General features: G+C 37.5%; 1 protein-coding gene across 2 annotated transcripts in view; it reads left to right on the top strand.

Moving 5' to 3' along the window:
• COP1 (COP1 E3 ubiquitin ligase) overlaps nt 1-21,758 on the top strand; it is a 230,527-nt gene that overhangs the window by 119,936 nt on the left and 88,833 nt on the right. For both annotated transcript variants that reach the window (XM_052653649.1, XM_052653648.1), the window contains exons 12-14: nt 17,238-17,381; nt 20,057-20,165; nt 21,038-21,119. In XM_052653649.1, coding sequence (XP_052509609.1) covers nt 17,238-17,381; nt 20,057-20,165; nt 21,038-21,119 — 335 coding nt within the window. The remainder of the gene's footprint in view (nt 1-17,237; nt 17,382-20,056; nt 20,166-21,037; nt 21,120-21,758) is intronic.

The raw sequence follows: 21,758 nt of genomic DNA, 5'->3' as shown, positions 1-21,758 counted from the left end.
CATTGTTCTTTGATCCATCCTTGAGAGGACTAAATTTGTTGTTCTATTATTTACATAATTTAAGTTTAATATATGTAGGATCACAAACTGTGTAGTTTTAAAAATCACCTTTGTTGAAGTCCAATTTACAATAAAGTGTTTAATTTTGGCAATTGTATAAACCACAATCTAAATAGAGAACATTTCCAAAAATTTTATTTCCTGCCACTTTGCTTTTAATTCTCCAGATTCCTGTCCCAGGCCACTGGCTATCTGCTTTGTCATCATACAGTAGTAGTAGTTTAGTCATTCTGGAGTTTATTATAAATAGAACCATACCGAATGTACTCCTTTGTGTCTAGCTTGTTTAGCTCAGCATGTTTTGAGATTCATCCATGTTTTCTGCATCAGTTGTTAGTTAATTATTTAGCAGTATTCCATTTAATGAATATTCCACAGTTGGTTTATCCTTCATATGCTGATGGACATCTGAGTTCTTTCTAATTTTTGACTATTCTGAATAAAGCTCCTATGAATATTCACATACTAGTTATTTGGATATCATTTTCATATTTATTTCTCTTGGGTAAATACCTGGGATTGAAATTGCTGGGCTGTATGATTCAGTTCAGTTCAGTCGCTCAGTTGTGTCCAACTCTTTGCAACCCCATGAATCGCAGCACGCCAGGCCTCCCTGTTCATCACCATCTCCCGGAGTTCACCCAGACTCACGTCCATCGAGTCCGTGATGCCATCCAGCCATCTCATCCTCTGTCATCCCCTTCTCCTCCTGCCCCCAATCCCTCCCAGCATCAGAATCTTTTCCAATGAGTCAACTCTTCGCATGAGGTGGCCAAAGTACTGGAGTTTCAGCTTTAGCATCATTCCTTCCAAAGAACACCCAGGACAGATATCCTTTGGAATGGACTGGTTGGATCTCCTTGCAGTCCAAGGGACTCTCAAGAGTCTTCAACACCACAGTTCAAAAGCATTAATTCTTCAGCACTCAGCTTTCTTTGCAGTCCAACTCTCACATCCATACATGACCCCAGGAAAAACCATAGCCTTGACTAGACGGACCTATGTATGATTAGTGCTTAACATTTTAAATAACTGCCAAACTGTTTTCCAAATGATTAAGTTATTTTAACATTCCAGTCAGCAGTGTAAGAGAGTTACATTTGCCTCAAACCCTGAATAACTCTTGGCATTGTCAGTCTCTTTATTTGTGGACATATAGATATTTGCTTGCTTTATTATGTGTTTCCCTTGTGACTAGTGCTTTTTAATGTGCATATTGGCCATTTTGTGTGCTTCCCTGGTGGCTCAGATGGTAAAGCGTCTGCCTGCAATGTGGGAGACCCGGGTTCGATTCCTGGGTTGGGAAGATCCCCTGGAGAAGGAAATGGCAATCCACTCCAGCACTCTTGCCTGGAAAATCCCATGGACGGAGGAGCCTGATAGGCTACAGTCTATGGGGTCACAAAGGGTCGGACACGACTGAACAACTTCACTTCACTTCACTTCTTTTGTGAAGCACCTATTCAAATTTTTTGCCCATTTTTTAAAAATCAGCCTTTACTGTCATTGAGTAGTGAGAATTTTTTATATACTAGAAATATGTATTGATAGTATTTCTCCCAGTCTGTGACTTGCCTTTTAATTAATGGTGTCTTTCAAATAACATAAGTATTTAATTTTTATGAATTCCAGTTAGTTTTTTTTAAATGATTTAGGCTCTTTCCTTTAGAAATGTTTGCCTGTCCCAAAGTAAAGATTTTTATCCCCTGTTTTCTTCTATAATTTTAATAGTTTTAGCTTTTATGTATAAATCTGTAATCCATTTCAAGTTAATTTTTGTTTAGATTTTGAAGTAAAAGTTGAAAATCAGTTTTTCCCCCAGTATGGATATCCACTTATTCCAAACATTATTTGTTTAAAAAGTGAACCTTTCCCATTGGCTTCTTTCTGTCTTTAGAACCAATTGAGCAAGTATATATAAATGTGCCTCCTGACACTCTGTTTTGTTGCATTTATCTGTATATCTGCTCTTTGACTGGTACTACACTCTCTTGGTTATTTTTTGTAGTTTCATAATAAGCCTTCAAAACAGGTAATGTAAATCCTATAACTTTGATACGCTTTTTCATAGTTGTTTGTTATTCTAAATTCTTTGCATTTCTCTAAAAATTTTAGAACAAGAGCTCTGTTTTTCTTCCCTTCCCCCCGACCCCACAACATTCCACGGCCCCTCTGTCATGGAATTTTCCAGGCAGGAATACTGGAGTGGGTAGCCATTCCTTTCTCCAGGGGATCTTCCTAACCCAAGGATTGAACCCAGGTCTCCCACATTGAAGGCAGATTCTTTACCATCTGAGCCACCAGGGAAGCATCCCGTTTCCCAAACAGTTCTCCACATCAGACACACATCAGAACCAACTGGCAAAAATACCCAAATAGCATGAGCACTCACAAACAATCCTCAGCGGCAGTCAGAACCCATTGGCAAAATGCCCAAATAGCACTAGCCACTCACAAATGGGAAAGTTGCCTGTATGCACACTGGGGGACTTACCCAGTCTTGGAACTCATCGGTTCGTCCCAAATGCAAGTTTCCATCCCGCCAAGGAAAAGCGTGAGTTGGCAGCCAGTGCTGAGCAGGGGAGAAACAGGAAGGATCCTCAAATAGTTTTGGCAGCTGCTAGGAATGTCCCCAAATCCCCTGCCTGCGGCTAGCTAGCCATAAGCAGCAGGCTAATACACTATCATAGCCACAGCTCTCCCCTGGAAGACCTGGAAAATCCCATGGACGGAGGAGCCTGGTAGGCTGCAGTCCATGAGGTCACTAAGAGTTGGACACGACTGAGCGACTTCACTTTCACTTTTCACTTTCATGCATTGGAGAAGGAAATGGCAACCCACTCCAGTGTTCTTTGCCTGGAGAATCCCAGGGACAGAGGAGCCTGGTAGGTGGCCATCTGTGGGGTTGCACAGAGTCGGACACAACTGAAGTAACTTAGCAGCAGCAGCAGCAGGAATGTCCCCAAATCCCCTGCCTGTGGCTAGCTAGCCATAAGCAGCAGGCTAATACACTATCATAGACACAGCTCTCCCCTGGAAGACCCAGGAGAGCCAGCAGTAGCCAGCCCCATGTTGGGTGCCAAATCTGTTACCAAAAGGTATGCACGGGAGGTCTAGCTGTTCGCCGCTCAGAAGCTACTAAGCAGGCCAGGTTGGGGGAAAGGAAAGTTTGCTTTATTTCAGATGCTGGCAACTGAGGGGGAGGGTAGTGGACATCAGTCCAAGGCAGGCTGACTCCCCTCCCCTCTTTAATTGAAAGGATTAATCTAATAAAAGTCACATTTTCTCTTTTAGGTTTTTCTCAGTAGTTTTGTCCACTTGTTTCTGTAAGAAATATGAGGTGGGTTTCTGATTTATTAAAGTCTATCTGGCTAACTTATTTTGGGAACATACTTTCATATATTTTATATATGAAAAATTTCCTAGATTATACATTTTCACTTTAGATTACCTCTCTGTAGTGTTGAATAGTTTCTTTGTATCATACTTTTGTTGTTTTCTGATGAAGCATCACAGCATTAATAACATTAATGATTTAATATTGATTTCTTATTGGTTGCTTGTAAATGCTACCTGAGGATACTAAACAGTTAGATAGATGTATCTTCTACTTGTATTTCAAAAGTAAAAATTGAAACTTTTTCTTTACCTATAGTTCCCTCTACTTTCCTAAATACAGACACGTTCTAAAGAAGACACAGTGTCATAGTAACTTTTGGAACAAAAGATATTTCGCTTTTTATCTCTTATTTTTTTTCTCTAGTAGATGTTTTTATACTATCTTTCTGTTAATCTTTGCTTCAGAAGTTATTCTTAGTTTTCCAAAGTTCTCTAATAAACACCATCTATTATAAGATATTGTTATATTGTACATAAAAGCTCTTTTAAGATAGATGAAGGATCTACAACTAAGTTAATTTAAGTGAGTATAAATTATAACTTGCTATACACGTAAATGAGAAAAATTTGATAATCAGTACATTGATCGTAAAGGGCCTCCAGTTGTATCTTTAATTTTAAATCCTTTGAATAGAAAGGTATTTTTCCATTCATTCAGGTCAGACTCTTTACAGCCCCATGGACTGTAACCTGCCAGGCTCCTCTGTCCATGGAATTTTCTAGGCAGGAATACTGGAGTGAGTTGCCATTTCCTACTCTAGGGGATCTTCCTGACCCAGGAATCGAACTTGCATCTCCTGCATTAGCAGGCAGATTCTCTACAACCGGGCCACCTGGGAAGCCCAGAAAGAAATGTTATCACAGTGTGAAACACTTGGCATTCACACAAGTGTTACAGAATATATGTCAGATAGTATACATATTTGTCCTAGCTATTCCTTGATAGCCAGAGGGAACAGAAAAATAAAATTTTTTAAAGTAGTTGTTTTAAAGCAACATCTTATATCTTTGTGGAATTAAAACCAAAAAAGCCAGTTAATATAAATAATCATATACACAGAATTTAAATGTGGCTTCACTTTAGTGCCTGTAGAATAAAATCAAATTTATCCATTCATTCAAGACAAGGGTCAGTAAATTAAGACCTGCAAGCCAGTTCTGATTCATTGTCTAATTTTGTACAGCAAAAAGCTAAGAATAGTCTTTATATTTTTAAAATGAAAATATAAAAAATATAAATAAATAATATGTAAAAAATATAAAGAATAACATTTTGTGACATGAAAATTATATGAAATTCAAAGTTCAACATCCACAAATAAACTTCAACTGAACATTGATGCTATTCTGAAGTAAAAGTAATAGATATTACAATCTATATACACATTAAAAAATTATAGTGCCCTAGCTGTAATATGGAGAAGGCAGTGGCAACCCACTCCAGTACTCTTGCCTGGAAAATCCCATGGACGGAGGAGCCTGGGAGGCTGAAGTCCATGAGGTCGCTAAGAGTCGGACACGACTGAGCAACTTCACTTTCACTTTTCACTTTCATGCACTGGAGAAGAAAATGGCAACCCACTCCAGTGTTCTTGCCTGGAGAATCCCAGGGATGGGAGAGCCTGGTGGGCTGCCGTCTCTGGGGTCACACAGAGTCAGACACGACTGAAGCGACTTAGCAGCTGCTGTAGTATGAGAGAAATAAAAGGAAAATAATTTAAAATGTAATGTATATTTTAGTATGTAAATTATTTGATATGGCTGCATTAGACGATACAATGAAGTAGTCAGATACTTGAACCTATTTATAATGAATAAGTAGAGCCCTCAGAAATGCCATGGCTAGATTGTCTTTATATGTATAATGAGATTCATTTCTATGCTCAGATAATTATTTGTAGGTTTTTCACTTGCACAGAAATGAGTGGTAACAATATCTTTGAATGTATAAAGTAAATTTTAAGATACTCAATGTAATCAATAGACTAGGAAGAAGAAAGGCAAAAATAATTTTGTTCTTTGCTCAGATTAGAGACTTAACCAGTTCATTTCAGTTCAGTCGCTCAGTCTTGTCCGACTCACTGGATGTTGGCAGTTTGATCTGTGGTTCCTCTGCCTTTTCTAAAACCAGCTTGAACATCTGGAAGTTCACAATTCACGTATTGCTGAAGCCTGGCTTGGAGAATTGTGAGCATTACTTTACTAGCGTGTGAGATAAGTGCAATTGTGTGGTAGTTTGAGCATTCTTTGGCATAATCTTTCTTTGAGGTTGGAATGAAAATTGACCTTTTCCAGTCCTGTGGCCACTGTTGAGTTTTCTAAATTTGCTGGCATATTGAGTGCAGCACTTTCTCAGCATCATCTTTCAGGATTTGAAATAGCTCCACTGGAATTCTATCACTTCCACTAGCTTTGTTCGTAGTGATGCTTTCTAAGGCCCACTTGACTTCACATTCTGAGATGTCTGGCTCTAGGTGAGTGATCACACCATCGTGATTATCTTGGTCGTGAAGCTCTTTTTGTATAGTTCTTCTGTGTATTCTTGCCACCTCTTCTTAATATCTTCTGCTTCTTTTATATCTGCACAACAAAGGAAACTATAAGCAAGGTGAAAAGACAGCCTTCGGAATGAGAGAAAATAATAGCAAATGAAGCAACTGACAAACAACTAATCTCAAAAAATATACAAGCGACTCTTGCAGCTCAATTCTGGAAAAATAAACGACCCAATCAAAAAATGGGCCAAAGAACTAAATAGAGATTTCTCCAAAGAAGATATACAGATGGCTAACAAACACATGAAAAAATGCTCAACATCGCTATTATCAGAGAAATGCAAATCAAAACCACAGTGAGATACCATTTCATGCCAGTCAGAGTGGCTGTGATCCAGAAGTCTACAAGTAATAAATGTTAGAGAGGGTGTGGAGAAAAGGGAACTCTCTTACACTGTTGATGGGAATGCAAACTAGTACAGTCACTATGGAGAACAGTGTGGAGATTCCTTACAAAACTGGAAATAGAACTGCCTTATGACCCAGCAATCCCACTGCTGGGCATACACACCAAGGAAACAAGAATTGAAAGAGACACGTGTACCCCAATGTTCATTGCAGCAGGATATAGGATGCTTGGGGCTGGTGCACTGGGTTGACCCAGAGGGATGGTACGGGGAGGGAGGTGGGGGGGTGGGGTTCAGGATTGGGAACATGTGTACACCTGTGTCGGATTCATGTTGATGTATGGCAAAACCAATACAATATTGTAAAGTAATTAGCCTCCAATTAAAATAAATTTAAATTTTAAAAATATTTATCTTCTGCTTCTGTTAGGTCCATACCATTTCTGTCCTTTATTGAGCCCATCTTTGCATGAAATGTTCCCTTGTTATCTCTAATTTTCTTGAAGAGATCTCCAGTCTTTCCCATTCTGTTGTTTTCCTCAAGAGACTTAATAGATGCATTTAATCCTTTCTTTCTTTCTATCGTAACTCTTAAAGTCATAAAAATAGCCATTAGACAGAAATACTACAGTTCCCATTTATAAAACTAGCACATAGAAAGCAGAAAGAAATCAAATGGTGAAAAATATTTTTAATTAAAAATGCAGTTAAAAATGCATACCACAACATAAAAGAGAATTGAAAGCAAATGTATCCTTGATAAATAACTGTAAGTAGGCTAAACGTCCCATCAAAAGGGAGATATTTTCGCATTAGATCACAGTATGAAGCATAGATTTGTTCTGTATATAAGAGTTCTTAAAATTTGGAGCTGTAAATGTTTAAAGTAAGGTTTAATTTCAGCTAGAAGCGTTAAATTTCATTTTCTCTTCATGTTTCCTCCTGCCCTGGCACTTCCTAATGGTTAGGGTTCCGTCCATGATGAAGTTAAAGTAGTTATAAATATTATTATATTTGGAAAATTCCTTTGTTAGCTGTAAGACAAAATAAAAACACAAGTTTTATGAGACTTTAAATCAGCTCAGATCTCAGTTCATGACAGACTTTATCAAGAGGCTCTTTAGTTCCTCTTCATTTTCTGCACTTCTAATAAATGTGGGGAAGAGATTATTAAATAAATGGGTTTCCTCAGTAATAATGTAGAAAAGTACAAATTTACATTTCTTCTGATAGTTTTAAATAAATTCCAAGTGGGATGAATATTTAAATAAAAAAAGAAAACTGATAACATGTGAGAAGAAAGTATAGGATATAAGTTCTTTAAATCCTATGAAAGAAAAATAGAGCAGAGGGAGATAGTTCAGGGAAGTAGGGGACAGAGAGTAGAAAGCTTCCTTTTGAAAAAGGTTAGACCACTTCAGGATCAGAGACTTGTCAGGTGCACTGCCTCTGAAGTGGGATTAGGTTTGGAATTTCCTAGTTTTACCGTGAGGCCAGTGTAACCAAAACAAGGGAGAGGGAGAGGAAATCACTTACACTGTTTTATAATCACTTTGCCTTTTTCATGAGACCAAGTCAGAAGCCATTAAAGAATTTTGAACCAAAGGAATGGTGATTTGACCTGTTTGCAAACCGACTGTAAGGGTCCAATATGGAAGCAGGGAGCCAGTAAGGAGCCTATTTGATAATATAGACATGGAATAATGGTAGCTTGGATGAGAGTGGTGGCAGTGAGTTAGTGAAAAGTGGTTACAGTCTATATGTATTTTGAAGGTTGAGCTGAAAGAGTTGATGTTAAAGTTAATTAAAAGAGAAATGAGGTTAGTAAATAAGATGAGGAAAGTGTATGATAGGCGATTCAGAAACTCAATGTAGTATGAATTAAGATGCCTGTCAGATTAAAATTGAGCTGTCAAATAGGCGTGAGCCAGTAGTACAGAGAGAGGGCTGATAGGTGAGATAGCATTTGGTGGTCATTCAGTTCAGTTCAGTCGCTCAGTCGTGTCCGACTCTGCGACCCCATGAATCGCAGCACGCCAGGCCTCCCTGTCCATCACCAACTCCTGGAGTTCACTCGAACTCATGTCCATCAAGTTGGTGATGCCATCCAGCCATCTCGTCCTCTGTCGCCCCCTTCTCCTCCTGCCCCCAATCCCTCCCAGCATCAGAGTCTTTTCCAGTGAGTCAGTTCTTCGCATGAGGTGGCCAAAGTCCTGGAGCTTCAGCCTTAGCATCATTACCTCCAAAGAACACCCAGGACTGATCTCCTTCCGAATAGACTGGTTGGATCTCCTTGCAGTCCAAGGGACTCTCAAGAGTCTTCTCCAACATCACAGTTCAAACGCATCAATTCTTCGGCGCTCAGCCTTCTTCATAGTCCAACTCTCGCATCCATACATGACCACTGGAAAAACCATAGCCTTGACTAGATGGACCTTTGTTGGAAAAGTAATGTCTCTGCTTTTGAATATGCTATCTAGGTTGGTCATAACTTTTCTTCCAAGGAGTAAGCGTCTTTTAATTTCAGTGTATAGATTAAAACCTAAAGATTAGATGAGATTCCCAAAGAAGTCCATGGAGATTCAAAGGAGATGAGGGGCCAGAACTGAATTCGGGGATACTTTAGTATGAAAGTGGACCCAGGAGGAGGGATGAACAATGTATGCTATGATGGAGCCACTAGTGAGGTAGGAGAAAAATAGTGTTGAGGAGGAAGGAGTGATCATTTTAGTCAGCTCTTGTTGTTTTTTTTTAATTTATTTTTAATCAGAAGATAATTACTTTACAATGCTGTGTTGGTTTCTGCTGTACAGCAGCGTGGATCAGCTCTAAGTATACATATGTCTGCTTCCTTGTGAGCCTCCCTCATGAGCCTTCCTCCCACCCCACCATCCCACATCTGTAGGTCATCACAGAGCACTGAGCTGTGTTCCTTGTGCTATACAACTGCTTCCTGCTAGCCATCTATTTACACATAGTGGTTTATACATACGGAGAAGGCAGTGGCACCCACTCCAGTACTCTTGCCTGGAAAATCCCATGGACGGAGGAGCCTGGTAGGCTGCAGTCCATGCGGTCACGAGGAGTCAGACACAACTGTGCAACTTCACAGTCACTTTTCACTTTCATGCATTGGAGAAGGAAATGGCAACCCATTTCCAGTGTTCTTGCCTGGAGAATCCCAGGGCCAGGGGAGCCTGGTGGGCTGCTGTCTATGGGGTCGTACAGAGTCAGACACGACTGAAGCGACTTAGCAGCAGCAGCAGTGTATACGTATGTCAGTGCTGTTCTCCCAGTTTGTACCCTCCCCCCTTGCCTCACTGTGTCCATAAGTCCATTCTCTGTGTCTGCATCTCTGTTCCTGCCCTGGAAATAGGTTCATTAGTACCATTTTTCTAGATTGTGTGTGTGTGTGTACACACACATGCACATAAGGACTCAGTTGTGTCTGATTCTCTGCAGCCCCCATGGGCTGTGGCCCACCATGCTCCTCTGTCCATGGGATTTTCCAGGCCAGAATACTGGATTAGGTTGCAAGTCTCTTCTCCAGGGGATCTTGCCAACCCAGGGATCAAACCCAAGTCTCTGGGGTGTGCTGCATAGGTCACCTGGGAAACCAGATTCCATATGTACATGTGAATATATGATATTTGTTTTTCTGTTTCTGACTTAGTTCACTGTGTATATCAGGCTCTAGGTTTATCTATCTCAGTTCAACTAACTCAAATTTGTTCCTTTTAATGGCTGAGTAATATTCCATTGTATATATGTACCACAACTTCTTTATCCATTCATCTCTTAATAGACATCCAGGTTACTTCCATGTCCTGACTATTGTAAATGGTGCTGCAGTAAACATTGGGGTACATGTGTCTTTTTGCATTATGGTTCTCTTAGGGTATATGCCCAGTAGTGGGATTGCTGCATGATATGGTAGTTTTATTCCTAGTTTTTTAAGGAATCTCCAGACTGTTCTCCATAGAGGCTGTATCAGTTTATAATCCCACCGACAGTGCAAGAGAGTTCCCTTTGCTCCATGTCCTCTCCAGCATTTATTGTATAGGTTTTTTGATGATGTCCATTCTGACTGGTATAAAGTGATGCCTAACTGTAGTTTTGATTTGCATTTCTCTAATAATAAGCAATGTTGAGCATCTTTTCATGTGTTTGTTGGCCATCTGTATGTCTTCTTTGGAAAAAAAAATGTTTGTTTAGGTCTTCCACCCATTTTTTGATTGGGTTGTTGGGTTGCTGATATTGAGCAATATGAGCTTAAGCCAGCTCTTGTTGATATTCGGTTAAGATAAAAATTCAGATTTGACTCAGATTTAGCAGACAGCAGGTCATTGTTGACCTTAGTACAGCATTTTCAGTGGTGAAGGTGAAAGCTTGATTCGATTGGGTTAAAGAGAAAGGGAGGAGAGGAATTAGGAATTGATGTGTTTGGACCACTTTTTTAGTGAAGTTCTGTGATCAGAATGGAAAGGAATAGCATGATAGCTAAAGCAGAATTAGGGTTCTAAGAGGAGTTTTGTTTTGTTTGTGTTTCACCTAAAGGAAGAAAACATTGAAATTGAAAGGCTCACGGAAAAGATCCAGGAGAATGGAAGAAATGAATGATATAGGAGAGCAGTGGAGGTCAGTCTAGGAAGCAGTCCTAGAGTAGGCAAGCAAAGCTGGGATCCAGTGTACAAGTAGACCTCTTGGCTCCATCTAGGGGTGTGTCCTTCACTCAGTGGCCAGAGAGGTGGCACAGTATATCAACGTATGTGGGTATATGCTGGTAAGTGGAGGATGTGATGGTGGTAGCCATTGTAAGTTACCTGCTTATTCTGTGTGTGTGTGTGTGTGTGTGTGTGTGTGTGTGTATGATAAACTATGGAGAGCAAAATAATCTGCTGAGAGTGATAAAGAGGAAAGAGATATGGGAAATTTGAGAAGAATAGAAAAATTATGTACCTTTTTTTAAAAGCAAATAGTGTGGGACAAATTTTTAGCAAATTTGATGGGACCGGGGATATTTATCCTAAACCTGAGCAGTGTGAGAGCTCCACTTGAGGACAGCGGTCATGATCAGGACATGTTTTTGTGTTCCCTCTAGCCATGTTCAGCCATGCCGTTTCAAGTGTAGAGTGAGTGGAGAGTTAGATTAACCAGAGGGTTACCAGGGAAGTTAGGTGTAAGGAGAAAGAGACGTGAGAATGTTAACGGAAGAGGGTTACATGTGAGGGCGTCTTAATTATTCACTGTGTAGCCTGCGATGGGTAAAGGAAAAGTGAATATACAAGGCAGGGGAGGGACGGCGGTGGTAAGGTCAGTGAGCTTTTAGATTCCGCATGGGCCTGAAGGCCTGAAGGATTGTTGCTAACAGTGAGTTAGGTGGAGCGAATGGAAGTGGTTGTCAAAGAGCAATATGTCAGAAAGTGAAAATGCAATTATGGAGAAATGACATTATTGGTAATGAAAAAGCCTAATCATGGTTGTGCGAGGTGGAGGTGAGCAGAATCAAAGATCTTTGGAGAAAGGAAAGTCCAACTGATAGACCAGGATATTAGAATCTGTGGGATTGTTGAAATTACTGAGAATTATGACAAGGGCAGATTTGGAGAGAGTGATATTGTGCTAAAAGTTAAAATTTCCGAGAACTCATGGATTGGTAAGAGTAATAAGGAGCAGTATTATGTGATACAAGTTAACAGGATATTTTGACCTGGGAGGTTTTAGGGAGGAGAAAGAATACCTGGGGAAGTTGTGCATAGCAAGGAGGACCCTGACTTTATATCTAAGTGTGTTTTAATGTGGAACGTGAGAGGACCTCAGAGGAATCAGCATTTTCAGGGAAGAGCTGGGTTTTAGTTAGATTTAGAAGATAATGAAACATTTGGAGACAAAATTGAAATTATTAGTGGTGTTGATCTGGATGGAGAGAGGTTTAGCTTTATTTAACTATATTAACAAGGTATGATTTTTGACGTAGCACTTCATAATCCAGGTATATTTAGGGGTATTCTGGCATATGTGAAAGATGACATGGATAGAAGGGTATTTATTTCATTGTAGTATTGTTGTTAACAGTAAAAAGAAAAAAAAACTAGAAAGCAAATGTTCCTCATTAGACTTATTAAATAATTTATGATATACCCATATGTTGGAAATCTGTGCAACCACTGAGGAAAAAAAATGAGGTATCCCTAATATGTACTGATATTGCATGATTGTCAAGATACTATTATATCATCCCATGTGTTAAAAAAAAAGACTGTGAATACTCATATGTTTGTTCATGTCTAGCAGGATGCACGAACTGTAACTATTGATTGTCTTTAGGGAGGCTGATCAGGTGCTTATTTGGTAAAATTGGGAGGGAGTCTAGCTTTTGTCTGTACACTTTTTGAACCGTTGCCTATATACGTAGTTTAAAAAAAAAAAAAAAGTTTTAAGAAAAGCTTCAAGCCGGGTTGTGACAAACCTTTCTTAATGGTTGAAGTTTGACTTTTACATGGTAGTAAGTGTTGGCATGCTTCAGTTCACAGCAGCACAAAGAGTCAGAAATGACTTAGCCACTGAACAACAACATCAACAACAAAGTGATGATAATTATGTGAACAGAGCTGTAATTTTGGAAATTTTCCCTAATATCCACCCTTCAAATGGATTAGGAAAGATAAAAGTCAGGACCGGCAGACTTGTAAGGAGGCCGTTGCAGTAGCCCAGATTTGTATTAATGCGTATTTCTGCACATTTCTCAAATGTATCTTGGTTTAACATCCTGGTTTTCCATCAGCTTGGTCAGTGTTTGGCAGATAGCAGGCACACCCATACGAATATTCTCATATGGATGAGAATATCCAAGCATCATACATTTTCTTCCAGTGAGTCTTAGTAATCATTGACTCTTGAATTCCTGTGTCATGTTTTGTTCCTGTTGTTTGGCATTTGCTTATTTTAGTAATAAATGACCTTGCCCACTAATTATAAACCCTACCAGGCTACTGTACTCTCTTTTTTCTCTCTCTGTTTAAATTGTTGTACAGGATGAATTATGATGTTATTACTACTACTATCATATGTATGCCATGAGTAGATACCATTTTTATGTTATTGTTGTTTATTTTGCCTTTGTATGTGTTTCTCATAGACTAACCCTTCTGTTCTCATTAAAATAAGAGCTTTGCATAGTGACTGAGAGCGTAGACTCTGAAACTTGATGACTTGGAATTTTCCAGTAAACCTTGAGCAAATTACTTAACATTAGTATACCTCAGTTTCTTTATCTATGCAGTGGAGATTTGAAGATTAAATATATTTAATGTAAAGAGCTTAAAACAATGCTTGACACGTAGTGTTCAGTATGTTATGGAAGTTTTTGCCAATACTATTGATCGAGTTGAAAGAAAGTCATAGTTGAATATCCTCAGTTATTATTTACTTATCCTTTTTGTATTATGTAAAGCTCTCCTCTTCTGTTTTCATTTTAAAAAAGGCCGTTTCTGAGCCTTTCTTGGTTTCCTTGAAATTATAGCAGCCCCTATCTCCTGGGGCAAACTAACATGGTAATGAATTGGACCTTTAACAATTTTGTTTACTTTACATTTTCTTTTGATAAATTGGATTCTGTTGTTCGGGGATGTTAATCCACCTTGTTCACTAATACATTTTATAATTACAAAAATAATATGGCAGACATATTAATATATAATAATAATATGTCAGTGGGAACCCTGACAAAATTCCCCTCTTGAGATACTGATGTGTTTACGTTGCTTTGTGCTACTCCATACTAGATGTCTGCGTTAATCAAGTGTCCTGTGTGGTCTATTGCCTTGATGCTTAATCATTTGACTGATGGCCCTTTTGACAAAGAATATAGCCAATTTCAAACAGCTGAGTTTCATTTTACAGCTTCTTAAATAAATCACTTTTAAAAATAGTTGAAATGTTCCAAGTGTGAAAGAAAAATGCAGTTTATTTTCATGAAAGTCCCCACTCCGATAATTTTTCAATGTTTATTTTTTAAATTTAAAAAATTCTGTGAAACTGAATTTGTTTTATTGCAGTTAACTTTCATAAACTACTTGTTTTGTTACCAGTGATAGTGGATAGCAGAAATGAATTTTGTATTGCAAGACTTCTTGAAGTTCTTTTTTGAATTTAATTGCACCATCAAGTGTGTTTTAATTTGTTTACCTTTTATTTTGTTTTTATTTCAGCCTAACTAGTCATTGTGTATTACTTTTGTTTGTTTTATCAGATTTCAGAAATTAAAGCAGCTGAAATATTGTGAAATGAGAGACCATCTATTTTGTATTAGCTCTGAAATTAGCTCTCTGTCTGAAAACTACATTATTCTTTTGAGTTATTCCATGATTGGTTTCTAGAGTCTGACTTTGTTTCTGGGAACAGATATGATTACATCTGTTTGAAATTGGGAACAAATGACTCATGTTTGGAACTACTTAAATTCTGAGTCTTAATTATGTGAAAGTACTTGCATTTTTTTTTAAGGTAGCTGTTTTTCTTCCTTTCCCTTTTAATCAGAAATAATGCTATTCTTTATACTTTTTGATCAGTATTTCTATTAAAATCTTGTTTTTAAACTAGAGCCTCTATATCTTAGACTATTAAAATAAGGATACTATCTAGGTCCTTGTTATACTAATGTATTAAGAAGAGAACATAACCAGAATGTAAGAAAAGAATAGCAGTAAAGTCAAAAAGTTAATAATGAGGTGAAACTGTCATTAACAAAAAGTTAACCACTCTTATACAAAACAAAATGTATAAGAGTTAATAATGATCTGATATAGCTAAATAATAACCTTTGTTGAAAAAAGAGAGCTGTGTTGAATAACAGGGTAGCAACAGAGGAAATAGATTTAATTACTTGTTTATATCATCAAATCTATTCTTTTGACAATATTTTAATTTATATGCCAGTTTTCTTCCTGTAGTGTCTTTAATAAGTTAGTGTTTAAACTTTTTTATATTAAAAACAAATAGTTTGGAAGTAGCATGTTAACTTTTCCTACTACAACCTTTGGAATATTTTTATTAGTCATGTGTGTTTGTAGATGAAAAAATATTTAGAGATAATATAACTGGTTTTCCTTTGATATCTCAGCCATAACAAAATTTCCTAAGTTAAGGATAGAATTTCAGTTCTGATAACTCTGTCCTTTACCAGACACAGTAATATTTCACCTTCAGTGGTGTGAGGTTGGGAGTATAAATTGAGTTGGGATAAATGAATAGTTGCCATCGATACAGTTATATTCCATTAGGGTGCACAGGGCAGATGACCTTAGCTGAGACAGCAGTGAGGCTGAAACTGTTGTACAAGCCAGTCTTTTCCATTGCTACACAGTCATACAGTATTGAAGGGAACATTTGCTGAATTTTGCAATAGTCAATGACATTTCATGAAATTTCCTTAAAAATTGCATAAAATTGAGCAAGGATTTAAAGTTGTAATGAAAAGTGAGCATCTCAACATGTATTTTTATGGGAAATATTCTTGATGTGTACTTATTTTCCTAATTCATTGTCAGCTTAGCAAAGCTTCTTACTATATTATTAATTAACCATATACTGTTTGGTAAAAAGATGTCACAGTTAATGTATATTGAAAAATATGTCTTGTAGTTATTTGTATACACTTGGTGAATGCTTAAAATATGCAGAGCACTACCATATCATTTTAGCCACTTATAAGATGCTTTGGGCAAGTTACTCAACTCCAGTCCTTAGTTTTCTCATATATAAAATGTGGATAGATTAATAATACCTATCAAAATTAATACCTAACTCATAGGGTTATTATGAGAATTTAATGAGTGAGTTTGTGTAGTGGTTATAGTGAGTGAGCGATCAATGAATATTATCTATTATTGGTATTATTATGTAATTAAAGATCAGTAATTCTTATGTATTCTCTAACTTTATGACTGAGCTTCTAGAAAGGATATTTAACTCATTAAGAAATAATGTGTGTGATGATTCATTTTGCTCTTAATTCCATTAGGTTACTTAACATTCTTGTTGATTATATAACAACTTTTTTAGGACTCCAAGTTACGGTCCTTAAAGATGAATAAAACCTTGTGTTGTCCTTTGGAGTTACTTATTTTGAAACTTGTGTAAAAAGTCAGTAAGAGAGAGGTGAATTCTCTTAAGTAACTTGAAAAGAAGGAAAAATTTTTACTTAGGTTTTCCTCTGTTTGCTTGTGGTTCATAAGTCAGAGAGATCATATTAGATTGGAAGGTGAGAAATGATTGGAGGAAATGTAATGATTGTTTAATTATTCCATTCATATGTATATTTTATCCTTATTGTTATACCTTCCTTAAGTTGTGTCATAATTCAGCTTGTATACTCATTAATTTATTAAAATAACATTAAATATTGTGAAATTCTGTCATCTACACAGAATGGTAGGTAGAGAAAAAGCTAAAATTAAGGAAAAGGCTTATTGACTATTCTGTTTTGATGTATTTTTAATATACCAAACCATTAAATCTTCCCTCACTACTTTTACAGTGTAGCTTGTTAGCCTTGACAGTTTGGTATGTTGTAATATTGTTACTAAAGATGAATTGAAAATCATGTCAAGTTTCTAGGAACCAAAAAACCATCTGTGGTTCAGAATTGTATAGCTATGCAGTTCTCCACCACTCTTAATTTTACATGTCTTGATAATGACTTAATCTCCATAAGGCCTAATACAGTTTGAAGGCATTTCAAGTAGATCTATTATCATTGTAGATAGAATCACTTTAGAAATCGGGGAGGAAAAAAACCAAATTCTGAAATGTCATCGTAACATCACAAGGATAGGTAAATAGTCTTACTGACCCAAGTATGTACTTCATTTCTTAGTATTGAGTTTGACCGGGATTGTGACTACTTTGCAATTGCTGGGGTTACAAAGAAGATTAAAGTCTATGAATATGGCACAGTCATTCAGGATGCGGTGGATATTCATTACCCTGAAAATGAAATGACCTGCAATTCCAAAATCAGGTATTTACATTATTTACCTGGCATAATGTAGTGTGTATATAACAGTATCTGTGATTATTATGTTTGTTATTTTTACCTTTTCATGTGACATCTTATTCGTTCGTGATGAACATTATTAATTATATATAGAAGATACATCAGAATATCTTTTTTTATAGATATCGATCGCTTTTTCCCTGTGAGGGTTAGTAGTTTTTCTATTTGCCAAATGAAAATCTTCTTGCATTTAATCAAATAAGTGTCTTTACTGTAGATGACCTTTCATGGGGTATTGAATGAAGGATTACTGTAGCCCAGTGAATAGTATCTCAAAGTCTGGAATTTTTCCTCTAGCATGCACATATCTCTAACTATTATAATTGTTTATAATTTTAAGAATTCTTTTCACAAGAATGGTATGTGTCTTTTTGTGAGGGCATAGTGTTTAAGTTTCATATATTAAGGGTTGGAGTTTATAACGAGTGCTTTTTAAACCTGGAATACTGTTCATAGACCCAGCTTCTGATCTGCCCCAAAAATCTAAAAGGAATGCTAGAGTCTTCATGTTTAAAACAAACTTCCTAAGCTGTTTTCATAGGCACTGGCTTCAAAGGGAGTGACATCAAGAGACTAATAGTAAATTTGTTTAAAACTTTGAACATTTTCTAGTCATTCTTATCCCTTTTTTATTTGGATAAATGACACATATAATATATGTGGTCACTTTAATAATGTTAATAATATAGCAAGTACTGTAGGCTTTATTTGTGTAACTTTCTTTTCTGTTTCCTAATTCATATAAAAATGGTAGACTGAACTAACTGGTGCTCATCATTGAGAATGTGTAATGGTTATCTACTTAGTTTATATACTTTATTCCTAAGTGAAAGGAACGCAGCATGAGTGAGACATAATTTTATTGAGTTCTTCAGTGGCAGGCATTATCATAAGTTCTGTGTCTTAAGCAGACCATCATTACCTTGTTTTATACAAGGAAGCTGAAGCACAGAAAGGGTTCATTAACTTGTTGATGGTTGTACAGCTAGTCTCTGGAGTAGACAAGATTCAGACAGAATCTTGCTCTTAACCGTTTCATGCTACTAATTTGTAAAATAGAGGCTCTAATAGTAATACCTACTTCAGTCGTGTCCGACTCTGTGCGACCCCATAGACGGCAGCCCACAGGCTCCCCCGTCCCTGGGATTCTCCAGGCAAGAACGCTGGAGTGGGTTCCCAATTCCTTCTCCAATTTCATAGGGTTATACTTTAAATAAAGCTACAAGATGCCCTCAGCACAATACTTGACCCATATTAAGAATTCATAATAAATGTTACCATAATGAAAATATGGATTGGAGGGTTTACCTTGTCTGTCTTGACAGATACAAAGCAATATGGTAGTATTTTATGCACCTTGGAATAAAGAGAAGGAAACTCTTCAATTCTGGAAACAATGGACTTGGGGCTAAAAGGGTCAATATGTAAGCTCCCCTGAAACCCATTTGGAGCACACCAGTTGTGAAAGTGAACTGAATTACCCAAAGCCACAACTAGTAAGTTGCAGATCTGGAATTTAAGCTCAGGTCTGACTAAATCCAAGGCTCTTGACTGTTCCATGTCATTTCTCCCAAGAATTCTAATAAGTACGTCTAAAGTTGCAAATAAACTCTTCAAACCCTAAAATGTAGCACAAATACAGCTAGAAGACAGCAAAAAGGCTTTGTGTTCAAATGCTTGGAAATCACCTAGGTCAGCTGCTTTGCTTTCTAAGTGACTTTTTTCTTTAATATACATTAGCTTTACTATATGTGTGATGCACATATATGTCTAACCAAAAGCATATATTTTTAGATGTTGCATTCTCAATATTGGAACATTTGAGAATAGCCAAAACCGTAAATGTTAGAAGTTTAATTCTGTTAAATGCATTTTATTGAAATTTGAGTCATGCACTTACATTAGTCAACATTTGCCTGTAAACACAGAGACTCAATTCAGACCAGTTTAGTGGCTTATATGATCTGACACAACTGGAAGTAGGGCCCTGAAGGGTCTGATTTGGTCTCCGCCATGACATACGTGTGTCCCCCTGGCCCCTGTTATCTCCACCTACAGACATGTATTCCTCACGTGTCTCCACCATGACATACGTGTGTCCCCCTGGCCCGTTATCTCCACCTACAGACATGTATTCCTCATGTGTCTCTGCCATGACATACGTGTCCCCCTGGCCCCTGTTATCTCCACCTACAGACATGTATTCCTCATGTGTCTCTGCCATGAGATACGTGTGTCCCCCTGGCCTCTGTTATCTCCACCTGCAGACATGTATTCCTCATGTGTCTCCGCCATGACATACGTGTGCCCCCCTGGCCTCTGTTATCTCCACCTACAGACATGTATTCCTCATGTGTCAAGGATGGCCAGTAGCAACTTTAGGCACACCATATCTGTCTTCTAGCTGGTGATGAGAGTGAAGAGTGGTTATGGTTTGTGATTTGGTAGTATCAATTGAATGATCTGGGAATTATCTGATGCCTTCTTCCTTTATGGACTATGGGCAAAATAATTATTGTGAACTTATATAGACCACTTTGAAAGGGTTCTAATCTTTTTTAACATATCCAAATTCTTTGTATCCATTGCTGTTTATTTTTATGTAAAATAAGGCTTAACTTAATATCCCTTTCTTTCAGCTGTATCAGTTGGAGTAGTTATCATAAGAATCTATTAGCCAGCAGTGATTATGAAGGCACCGTCATCCTATGGGATGGATTCACAGGACAGAGGTCAAAGGTCTATCAGGTAAATAAGAATACTAGTTACTTGTGGTTGTTGTTACTATTCAGTCGCTCAGTCATGTCCAACTCTTTGCGATCCCATGGACTACAGCACACCAGATTCCCTGTCCATCACTGTCTCCAGAGTTTGTTCAAACTCATGTCCATTGAGTCGATGATGCCATCCAACAATCTTATCTTCTGTCATCCCGTTTGCCTTTTCCCAGCATCAGGGTCTTTTCCAATGAGTCGGCTCTTTGCAGCCGGTAGCCAAAATATTGGAGCTTGTTGCAAGAATCACATTTGTACTTTTTAATAATTATAGAGCTTCATGCATTTTATAATTACAAATTTAAAATCATTGTTTAGCATTTCCTCAGTTCCTCAGTTCAAATGGCAACCCACTCCAGTATTCTTGCCTGGGGAATCCCAGGGACGGGGGAGCCTGGTGGGCTGCCGTCAGTGGAGTCGCACAGAGTCGGACACAACTAAAGTAACTTAGCAGCAGCAGCAGCAGCAGCAGTTCCTCAGGTCAGCCGCTCATTCATATCTGACACTTTGCGACCCCATGGACTGCAGCACCCCAGGCTTCCCTGTCCATCACCAACTCCCAGAGCTTGCTCAAACTCGTGTCCATCGAGTCAGGGATGCCATCCAACCGTCTACCTATGTAATTCCAGTAATGCTCTTTGCATTTGTAGGATGAATTTCCAAAAGTGGTAATTTTATAAATGTATATTTAAAAAGTTTATGGAGCTACTTTGCATCTGCTTTATTTTCATAGCTAGTTCTTTCTCCCTCCCACCATAGTGATAAATTGGTATCAACTATGTTTATTTGTTTTGCTTTATTTAAGATCTATATTCTGAGACTACTTTGTCTTCCTTCTACATCTAGGAGCATGAGAAGAGATGTTGGAGTGTTGACTTTAATTTGATGGATCCTAAACTCTTGGCTTCAGGTTCTGATGATGCAAAAGGTACTATTTGGGTCTCCCCCCCTGACTTAATTCCTTTTAAAACCTAACAGAAATACACATATTTATTGAAACCCATAGTGATCCTTTGCAATTACTGATTATTCTAAAAATAGTCTAATAAGCACAAAAATCTATATTTCTTGGAGTGAAAGAAAAATGAATATTCTACATCTTCATTATAATAACTTTTTCTGAATTCATGCCTGTGATGTATTTATAACCAGTTCCTTTATATATACTGTGAAATGAACTTTTTTCTTGAACTATTTAGACATCACTGTATTCTGAATTGTATTAAATTCTGAGTGTATACCAAAATCTTTGAATGAAGTTTATCATGTTTCAAGGCAGAAATTCTATATTTCTTTCTGCGAATTTCATTGATCTTTCCATTTTTGTGTATGTGTGTGTGTGTGGTGTGTGTATCTGTCTTTTCTGTTTGTTCTTTCCTGTTACTGTCTTCTTTTGGCCTGTTTCTTCTCAAGATTAGATTTATAAAGCCCTGTTAACAGATTTCTTTTATCTTGGCCCTCCTTCCTTTCCATATGTAACTTGCAGACTAGTGAATAGATAGGCAGGGGTAGCTCTAGCGTTGGAAACTTTATTTCACAATGATTGTTGTTGTTGTTGTTCAGTCTC

Source organism: Budorcas taxicolor, chromosome 16 (assembly GCF_023091745.1).
Source record: "Budorcas taxicolor isolate Tak-1 chromosome 16, Takin1.1, whole genome shotgun sequence".
Lineage (NCBI taxonomy): Eukaryota > Metazoa > Chordata > Mammalia > Artiodactyla > Bovidae > Budorcas > Budorcas taxicolor.
Note: the sequence above shows the minus strand (reverse complement) of the source record. Positions and strands in the feature narration are given on the sequence as shown.